We start from the raw sequence: 9,933 nt of genomic DNA on the forward strand, positions 1-9,933 counted from the left end.
AGGCCTTCTTTCTAACCCACATCTCCAACTTGGCAGCACATGACATGGCGCACACAGCATGGCACCATCTTACATCAACTTCTCCCAGCTGAGCCAGGCTCAGCCATGTCCCGCCAGTGGGAGGGGAGCAGCCCGGTTGAGCTGGGGCAGAGACAACCCTGCCACTCGGTGTGAAAGAAACCTGGTTTCTCCCCAACCATGACCCTCTGAGGGCAACCAGAAATACACCTTGACCTCACTCTTGGCACATGGTGGGGGAGGTGAGTGACGTGATAGTGATAGCACACAACTAAATTCTAGTGGGCACGTTAGACAACAGCACTTGTCGGTCACTTTGTTCCAGAATTGCATACCGGGACAGACCCTGCCCTTAATCGTGGGTCTAATCTCACCTCTTTCCTCTCCAGTTACTGGAAATGGAACAAGTTCCTACCTGGAGCTTGGCTTCTCTTTTGCAACCTGAAATCACAGGCAGGATGCAGGTCTTGAGCCATAATGAGGGGAACCGGCAGCCTGGGAGAGATGGGAGCGGCGTAGGAAACTGGGAGCTTTGGAAGAGGGAAGATGGCCTGGCCTGGGACTGGTTGGCAGGATGGAGGCTGTGGTTAGCTCTAACTGAAGGAACAGAGTCCTGGCTCACTTCTTGCAGTGGTTCTGGGTAGACTTTTTTTTTTTATATATATATATATATGCCCCCCCCCCCCCCCCCCCCAGCCGCATGGTAGTGATGTTGGGGAAAGAAGTCATCAAAGCTGGGGGCCCAGGTCTGCCTCTGACCTTGGGAGAATGAGATGCAAAGATGTGCAGAGTTGATCCCCTGGGAAGATGGGGAGAGCTTGACACAAGCATGGAGACAATGATACAGCTGGTCTTGTTCTGCTTGGACCTTGTGACCAGTTTCATCTGTTGTTTGTGTGATGGAGTTGGGATGCATTGTGTCTCTGATGTGAAAGCAATTCTTTTGGGGTGTCTCTAAGTCAGGCTCTGAGTGGGCAGTAGGACACACCAGGGGCTCTCAATGCTCTTGGGGCTCTTCTGCAAAGAGGTGCCAGCTGTGGCAGCACCCCCAAGGGCTGGGCTCTGCTATGGGCAGGGGTGGACCTGGGAAGCAGGGGCTGGATGCAGGACTGGTTCATGAGAACAGGGTGAGGCTGGTGGTAGTTACATTATGGTGCTTCTAGGAGACTAGGCTGGTGCACTGGGTACCCAGAGCCCAGGAGCCTGTCTGTGGTAGATGCTTCCAAGACAGGGAGCAGGTCATGGAGTGAAGTTTCACAGGTGCTAATCCTTTTAGGGGGTGGACTACCCAAGGTGCCCTCAGAGGTCTGTGTTGCTTTTGCTGGCAGCAGCCCTGTCTGGAGACTTTGAGGAGATGATGGAGATGGGTCTCTGAAGTGGGGATCTGCCCAGGTGAGTGGAAGGAGCGGTCCAGGATCATGGCTATGCAGTGGTGGTGGTGGTGCAAGAGCTCAGCAAGAGCTGAGGCTTCCCGGCACTGAGCTGAGGCAGAGCCCATTGATGGAAGGAAAGGTCAGCGTTCAAAAAAAAAAAAAAAATTCCCTCTTGTTTGCTGCCTGGGCTGGCTCAGAGCAAGCTGGATCTCCTAAGCAGTGGCTGCTGTTGTGGGTGGACATGAGGCAGATCCCAATGGCTGCGATCTAGGGTGCTGGCCTTGGAGAACTTGGAGCATGGGGGATATCTGCTGGGGTGGGCTTAGGTGTTGTGCTTCTCCCAGAGTATTGCCTTCTGCTGTTTGCTGGGGGTGTGACCACCTGGGTGCCACCAGCCTGGCTGAGCCCTGGAGCACCAAGCAAAGGCTACTGTGATGGATCTGCTGGACAATGGGCATCCTGCCTTTGTGTACCACTAACCTCTGGACTCTGTGGTCCCATCTGCAAAATCTCCTGGACTTCGTGTTGTGGCAGCTGAACTCAAAGATCCTCCCTGGGATGGGAGGCTGGAGACAGTGGCAGATTTTCTGTGCCTAATAACCTGTTGCCTGATTGTTGGGGTTGTCATGTAGGACTTCCCAGAAATATTTTTTTCTGGGCAATCTCCATGCTTCCCAGAGGTGTGAAGTGCTCTTAAAGACCCTCATGGTTATGTGGTCTTACTAAACTTCAGTGCTGGCCTAGCTGGCCAAGCAGCCCTGACAAGCTCTCCCCAAGCTAGCTGTTTCCTCCTGGCCAGAGAAGAGCAGGCAGGAGATGCTCTTAGTTCCTCCAGGTACCTGCTGGGCAGCCATTCTTGCTGAATCACACCTGGTGAGTGAATTGGACTGAGATGCCATCAGAAGTGACTTCCTGACCTGCGGCCAGCAGGGGCTTTCCCTGGCTAGTTTAACCCAAAGGGAAGCAGCACAGCTCTCTTCCACTCTGGGAAAGGGAGAGATGCTTGTTTCCTGTGGCCTGCGTGGTGGCTCTGTCTTCATGAGCTGTAGTGTAGACTGCTTTCAAGGCCCAGAGTTACAAGACGTTGGATCACTGCCTGTTAAAACACTCCTTCTAAGCAACAGGATGGACCGGTGCCTGTTGTCTTCTGCATGCTCCTCAATGTGGTGTGAGATGTGCTGATTCTCCAGCTCCCCCTCAGCATAGCTGCCTGGGGAGATGTCTGTGCTTGATTTGACTGCAGTAAGGTTTTCTTGGTGGTGAGATGAGCTGCTTGGGTCTTAGGCAGCATGCAAGCATTTGGATGCTTGTCTCCTCAATCCAACCCCCTGAAGGACGCTGGAGGCAGATGACTTGAGTGAAGTGCCTGCTGCTGAGGCTGGAAGTGTGTGTCCAGAGAGCAGTAATGGATGACATTAGTGCCTTGTAGGTGTACCTTTGCAGGCTGTCCTTGCCTGCCCTGGGTCACATTCCCATCAGCTGTGTTTCTAGCTGGAGCAGAGCAGCTCTTGCCAGCCACCAATGTAGTCTGCCCAAGGCTTGCACCCAGTGACCCGCAGCCTGGGGGACATGGTGACTGGAGTGCTCCTGGCTTGCTGGGGTGAGGCTGTCCCAGCAGCACAGCTGAAGATGCTGCTCTGCGTGTCAGCCGCTGGTAACTAGATGCAGGTCTTGGACATACTGGTGGGGGTCCTACCAGCTCCCAGGAGCACCACGGAGTGCTCTGTCCCTGCCTGCACAGTGAGCCTTTCTGGTACCTGGGGAGGTGGCTGGGTCTGTTCCAGCTGCAGGGATAGCTCTGAGCTCCATGAGATGCTGGGGCTGGTGGCAGAGCAAAGATAGGCAGACCTAGAACTAACTAAGAAGGAAAGGCAGGCCATCCAAGCTAAAGGTGGCTTGAGGGTGGGTCTGCATGCTTAGTCCTCCCTTCCGACCCCCGCTTTTTCCTGCTGAAGGCATAGTTTTGGGCAAGACAGGGAATTTAAATTCTGAGGGTAACTGGGAGAGACAATGGAGGACTTGACAAGGACAGTGAAGTGCTGATGAGGTGTTTATTTGCCCCATTTGTCACTTTTTGGTGACTTTTGGGAGCGCTGGCCTTGTGCTGAAGCAAGGGAGAGGCTCTTTGCTTCTGGATGTTTCACCTGGCCTCTGGAAGGTAGCAGGTAGAGGCACAAATTTCTCTTCTCCAGCTGTTTCTGGGACAGATGTTGAATGTAGCAGCACAAGGCTGGCTGCAGTTGGCTGGTGCTGTCTCATCCCTATGGGCAGGCGAGCAGGAGGTGTTTGTAGTGGTGTGGCCAGACTCTTTTCCAACTGTGAGCTAATGCAGCTCCAGAAGCCACTGTGTCACTTCCAGTAAAATCCTCCCTTCCTCTGCCTTCCTTGCCTGATGTTGAATGTCTCCATTCACTCTTCCTCAGCTTCCCCCTTGACAGACATAGTATTTTGAAATAACTTATTTTCTGAAAGCCCTCAGAGAAATTTGCTCCATACAGAGAAGTGCTCTGGCTTGGCCTGCTGGGTTGTAATCCTCTTGGGACAACCCTGTGCAGTCTTTTGTGGTGCTGGCCGCCCCTTCCAGATGGCTCTGGGAGCCCCCTGTTTGCAGAGCCTCTCTGCCCCCTGGGAAAAGCGAGGTGCCTGAGGCCCTTTGAGGGATGCAAAGGGACAACTGCCTGGGCAGGTGCCACAGTCCTGGAGAGCATGTCCTCTTGGCTGGCTGCTGCCTCTGATCTGTTTATTCCATTGTTTTCGGATGGTTTCAGAAACATCCCTCCTAGCGAGGGGGTGTTCCTGCCTCATCCCGTCAAGCCCCTAATCTTTCTCTGGGCTGAAAGACCTGGCAGGTCATTCACTCGCTGTGCCAGCATGTCAGAGCCTTGGCTTGTAGCCAGGCTCATTGCATCGGCGTGAGCTCCTACCGGCCTCCAGGCTGAGCCCCTCTGGCTGCAGGGCTGTGCTGCTGGCTGGGTAGCGTGTGTGAGCATTGGAGATCTGCAGGAGGAAGGCGAGGAGAGGTGGTGGTCCACCAGAGGTGGAGGTTTATTGGTGCCAGAGCAGAAAAGCAGTACTTCTGTTGAAAGTTGAAAGGCTCTGGCTAGGCTTGGGGTGGGGTGTGAGTGTGGGGCAGAAGCTGGCTCAGGCCCCCCAGGAGGGGTTGGGCCTGGGGAGTGGGGTGGGGGTGGCCGTCTTGTATGTGCAGCTGCTGTGCCTGCTTATGTACAGCTGCTGAGCCCGTGGGATGGAGGCGGCTCTGGGGGTTAAGTGCTTGCAGCCTTGTGAATGCAGGGGGAGTTTCCTGTTGCTGCTGGGCAGGAGGAAACTACTTCCAGCTGTTGAGGGGAGGACTGCTGGAGCTGGAGACACTGGCCAGGGAAGAGGACTGCTGGCTGCTGAGATGTTGGCTCTGCTGAGCAAGCACCTCCTGGTGACAGGGCTGGGGGGGAGCACGTAACCCCTGTCCTTGCACTGGCAGCTGCTGTGGTGGCCCCATAAGGTGTCAGTGATGCTGCTGCCCACACCAGGCTGCAAGAGAGGCTTCCTGGCCTGTGTCAGGGCCAGGAGACGACCATGCCCCAGAGCAGTGTGGTGGCCCCAGGCTGATGAGCGAGGGTGCAGCTGTGCTGGGTCCCTCTCACAGGCTAATGGAGAAGTGAAGGAAGTCATGGTGTGCGTGGCATCAAGACAGTGCTTTGGTCATGGCTCTAGATGGGACTCCTCACTGGGAGGAGGGTCTTGGTAATGTCTATGCCCTTGATTTGCCTCCACCCAAGGCTGGACTGACTGGGATGTACCTGGCTGCTGTATCATGAGGCCATCTGGGAGCTGACTTGGTGGCACCTGCTTGCCTCAGAGGTGTCTGGCAAGGAGTCTGACAGCCCAGTGTGCCTGGCTACAAACAGCCACCTCAACTGTGGTGCTACTGCCTGAACAGAAGCTTGGGATCCAGCAGACCTAACCTGACGGGCTGATGAGAGGCTTCTGCTAGGACAGAGCCTCTACGAACTCGCAGGGCTCCTCCATGTAGGAGCCATCATAAGAAGAGGGACTCGATGCTCATGTTTGGGGCTGTTCAGTTACTAGCATCGCAGCCTGTGTGCTGGTGGAGGCTGGACGGGCACAGCAGGCAGCTGTGCTTTCTGGGAAGCATGTGCTTATTGTTCCCTCCAGCTCCTGTAAGGAGGCTGTAGTGTCAGGGTCCTGGCAGCCTGCTGCATGTCTCTGCATGAAGGAGTGAATCAAAGCCTCTGGCTTTGTACCTCTGTCGGTTGTCAGGCTTCTGCTTCTTACAGGGGTAAAGGGAGTAGGGTTTGAGGGGACCTGCTGTGGATGTGCCTAGCCTGGAGAGTAGTCCAAGAGCTGTCACCAAGTCTCTAGGTCTCCTAGTCTCCAGTTCTGCCTCAAGACCCGTGTGCAGCTTCTGGAGGTCTAATGCAGTTGGGGACACAGGTTTGCATCTCCACTCCTGGATAACTTTGCAGCAAGGCTTGCGTTGCCCATGTCATGTAGTGTGCTGTCTGCTAGGTAGCTGGAAAATAGCCAGCTCCTGTTTCCCTTTCATTGCCAGCTGTCACCCCAACCAGGAGTGCCTTTCTTGATGTCCCTTGCATGCTTACAGCCTGCAGGGGAGACCGACCCTGGCAAGACCCAGCTGGCAGAGTTGCCCTTGCTGGGCACAGCCCGACAGGGGTTAGATGAGCTGTAAAGCCTCTGCCAACCTGGATGATTTGGCTGTGGCCACAACTCTTCCTTTGCCCAGATGACCTGGGACCTTGCTTCAAGAAAGTCTGCCTGTCCTCAACCCAAGGGTCCCTCTTACTGGAAGAGTGCTGTGCGCTGGGGTTGGAGCTGGTCTGGGAATACTGGTTGGTTTTGGGTTTTTTTCCCCCCTCTGGCCCTAGAGTGGTGCATGTGCTTGGGAGGGGAGCATCTAGCCAGATGTGTTCAGGCAAGGGGACAACCTGGCCAGGATGGTCCGCCAAGGGGAAAAGTTCACACTGGGCTCTAGGGGGGTTTCTGCCACTCCTAGCAAAGTCCATCATTCTGCTGGTACCCAGAGCCCTGAGCGTACCTACTGTTCTTGATACCTGTCCGTACTGAGGCTGTGCTCTCCTCCCACCAGCTGGGGAGCGAGGAGAGTGAGGATGGCTGTTTGGCTGCTGTGTTTCAGCTCCCCTTGCAAACAGCACCAGGACTGAGCTCTGCTAGCAGCTCCTGCTGCTGGATCTGTGCTCAGTCAAGCGGCACAGGCTCATCTCCCCCTGCTCTCAGGCATGAAGCTGCTAACTCAGCCCAGCCTGATGTACCAGTCTTGCAGACCAAGCAGGAGCATCTGGATGCCTGATGCTATTCTGCTGGATGTTGCCAGCTTGCTGCATCTATTGAAAGGCTGGAAAGTGTCTGTTCCCATGCCTGCTCATCAGGTGCCCATCTAGCAATCCTTCCTTGGCAAGAGGCAGGCCTGAGCAGTAGATGTGGCAGCAAAGACCTGCCAGGGAAGCCTTTCAAGTCTTGCTGGTTTGCAGCTCTACCAAGTTCTTCCTGTGATGTGGTCTGCCTGGAGCCTGTTCTGATGGCTAAGTTGTGGCTTAGAAAACTTCATGGGTCTCTTCTGTGGTGTGTGAGCCAGTTCTTACCCCATGAGTGTCATGTAGAGGTTGTCTGGCTTTAAGTGTGTGGTCTTGAGATGCCACCTTCTGCTGGCTGAGGGCAGAGTGGCCGCCACCTTGGGGTGAGCCTCCTCTGCCCTGCCTGAGTGGGGGGAAGAGACGTAAACTTGAGGTGTTTAGGGGAGTGGGAGTGTGCTGAAGGGGGAGCAGCCCCTCTTTGCACACACTTCTGTAGTGGTAACCTTCACAGACAGCTTGGTGGTGAGGAGCTTTTCTAGCCTGAATGGTGGTGGTCTGTGTGTTGTAGTGAGCTGGGACCAGGTATGGGGTGTGAAATTGGGGCTGTCTTGTGGTCATGCCAATAGGCAGAAAGTACTGGAGATGTTGGGGCAAGCCCTGAGGTGGGGTGCTAGCTTCCATCTTAGACAGGTGGGATCTTGCTGTGCTTGTGAAGGGAGGACCTGGCTGGGTCCTGGTGCCTGGTGAGCCTGAGCCTGTCCTTGCATGAGCCACCAGAGCTGGCCAGCGTGAGACTGGCACGCTGGGTAGTGCTGGCACAGTACAGCCCTAGGTTGGGATGCTACTTGAGTAGGATTTAGGGCTCACCTTGGAGCCTCCTTCCCTGTGCTGGAGACCATCTTTACTCAGTGGACCTTGTACATGGCCTGAAGAACGTGAAGGTTTGGGCTGTGGTTGAGATAATCCTGGATCATGGACCTGTGGCCTGGCTTTCTTTTCCAGATGCGCTGGTATCCTCCCTCTGAAGCTACTCAGCAAGGATGGAAGTCTCGTCAGTTTTGTTAGTTCATTAGTAAGTAATTAATCACTTCTTGGAGCTGGGTCCTTGTCTGTCTTGTCCTTGGACTTTTGAGGGGAGGAGGGATGGGAGCTTGGGCTCAGCCCCCGGCATCCACCCTAGGCATGCTGCTGGGTTACACTGGTGGGTGATGAGGTGGGAGCAGGGAGACCCACTGAACCCAGAAAGGGCTGTGGGTGCTGCTCACTGCTGCTCCTCTCCTGCAGTGTTTCTCCTCGGCTTGTTTTCTTCCTCCCTGCCTCTCCGGAGGGATGTGCCAGGGACGATTGCTCAGACTCCTCTCGGTTTGTTTTATGGCCAGCGGACAAGGCGCCTGGCCCCAGCGTGCTCCTCCTGCCCCGGGGCTGCCAGCATCCCCCCCTCCCTGGACTGTGAAGCCGCCGTGGCCCCCACCACGGCCGTGCACTGCCTCCCTCCATCCTGACATTCTCCAACATCCTTCCTGACTGAGCTTCGTGTCCAGCCAGGCTGAGACCCAGCCGGGGGGGCTCAGCCCCGGGCTTCCCCAGGCTCGCCCTGCCCCAGCGGCTTGGCTGAAGGAAATGAAAGGCAATGGGTTTTGCATGTTTTCTGGCATGAATTAAAACACTTAACTTGTGTATGTGTGAGTGTAAGTTTGTTTGTTCTAGCATTTGTGTAACCGTTAGCAACAGGTCCTTGGCCCAATGGATTGATCCATCGAGGTTTTCATCTTGCTTCAGTGAAGACTTGGCTTTGAGAAATACTAACTGTCCTTGTCTCACCCCTTCTCCCACCTCTGCCCTTCCCTTCCCAGTATAACCAGAAAAATTTGAAAAATGTCCCCCCCCCCCCCCCCCCCCCCCCCCCCGCTCCCTTTTCCCTCCCTGCCCCCCAAGTACAATGCACTGGGTTTCTGTTCTCATCCATTCTTCTCTGGTTTTAAAGTCAGGGTTAGTTTTGTTTTTTTTTTTCTTCAAACTTCTATATATAGAAAGGCTGTAAAATATCTAACTTTTCCCCCCCGCCCCCCCCTCCCCCCACATCTTTCTGATTGGAGAGCATCCAGTCCTGCCAAATAATCAGCCATCCTTATGGGAATACCGAACAAAAAAAAAGTACGAGTATTTTTGTACCATGTGTAATAAGGAAATATTTATGCATCATAAAGAATTTCTTGTGTGTTTGTGTGCAATTAATTATTATTATTATTAAAGAGAAATTGTAATCCTGTAAGATAAGTTAATGTTTAGTTAAAAGCTTGAAAGAGAAGGGTTGTCTTCTGTAACAATGATTCAGTCAGGCATAGTATACAAGAAATTGTGCAATTTTTGTTTTAGCATCTTCTTGCTTGGTATTGGAGTGCTTTAAGTATTATACGACCATGGCTGTCTTGCTTGTATTAAAAGATTTGAGAATAAGTTGCTATATAATTGCTGATCCTATGAGAATGTGAAACTGGATAATATATGAAATGCAACAAAAAAAAAAAAAATATACCCAGAGGCTGCTGTGACTTCTTCTGTGCTCTGTTGTGTTTTCTTCTGGGGTTGGGGTGCTTCAGGCTTGGTCTTTCCCCTGCTCCCCCAGCCCTGCCTGGAAGGATGCAGGCTGGTCTAGGATGCTGCAGAGGACCATGAATATGTTGGGGCATCTTCCCTCCTTCCCCATAGGAGAAGGGCAAGTCCTCACCTGCATGGGCATGTGTTGAAGGAGCTGTTGAGGCTGAGCTTTTGTGTATGCCCTCTCAGAGGCCTCCAGCAGCTTTTATTGGGTGCTTTTGTTTCCCCCCGCCATTTCTGTGCTTGCAGAGGCTGAGGGCCTCCGTGCCAGCGCTGTCCCTCTTCCCCCTGTGGTGCAGTGAGCAGAGATGGCCATAGAAGGCAAACATCCTCCGCAGCACTGTGCGCCTGGTGCAGGGTGCCCCAGCTGTGGCTGCTGATGTCTGCTGGTGGTCTTATCCATACCTGTGGGAGCTGCAGCCCCCGGCAGAGGTGGCTGCCCCGGCAGGATGAAAGCAGGGCCGGGTGTTGCTGCAGATGCACTGGAGGCAGCTTGCTTAAATTCTAGCAGGGTGGCCTAGGGGTCCCCTCACTGTGCCAAAGGGGTCTCTTGTGCCTCAGTGGCCACAAACCTCTGTGGTGAGGCGCTCCTA

At 54.2% G+C, this 9,933-nt stretch overlaps 1 protein-coding gene across 2 annotated transcripts in view; it reads left to right on the top strand.

The window, feature by feature from the left end:
* RBPMS2 (RNA binding protein, mRNA processing factor 2) overlaps positions 1-9,294 on the top strand; it is a 29,878-nt gene extending 20,584 nt beyond the window's left edge. Inside the window, exons 7-8 of one of the 2 annotated variants that reach the window (XM_080397158.1) lie at positions 7,745-7,814; positions 8,122-9,294. In XM_080397158.1, coding sequence (XP_080253284.1) covers positions 7,745-7,807 — 63 coding nt within the window. In that variant the 3' untranslated portion in view covers positions 7,808-7,814; positions 8,122-9,294. Of the gene's footprint in view, positions 1-7,744; positions 7,815-8,026 lie in introns of both variants that reach the window. The other variant, XM_080397157.1, reaches the window with a different exon arrangement.
* Positions 9,295-9,933: the final 639 nt, after the last annotated feature.

This window comes from Falco punctatus, assembly GCF_963210335.1.
Source record: "Falco punctatus genome assembly, chromosome: 7".
NCBI lineage: Eukaryota > Metazoa > Chordata > Aves > Falconiformes > Falconidae > Falco > Falco punctatus.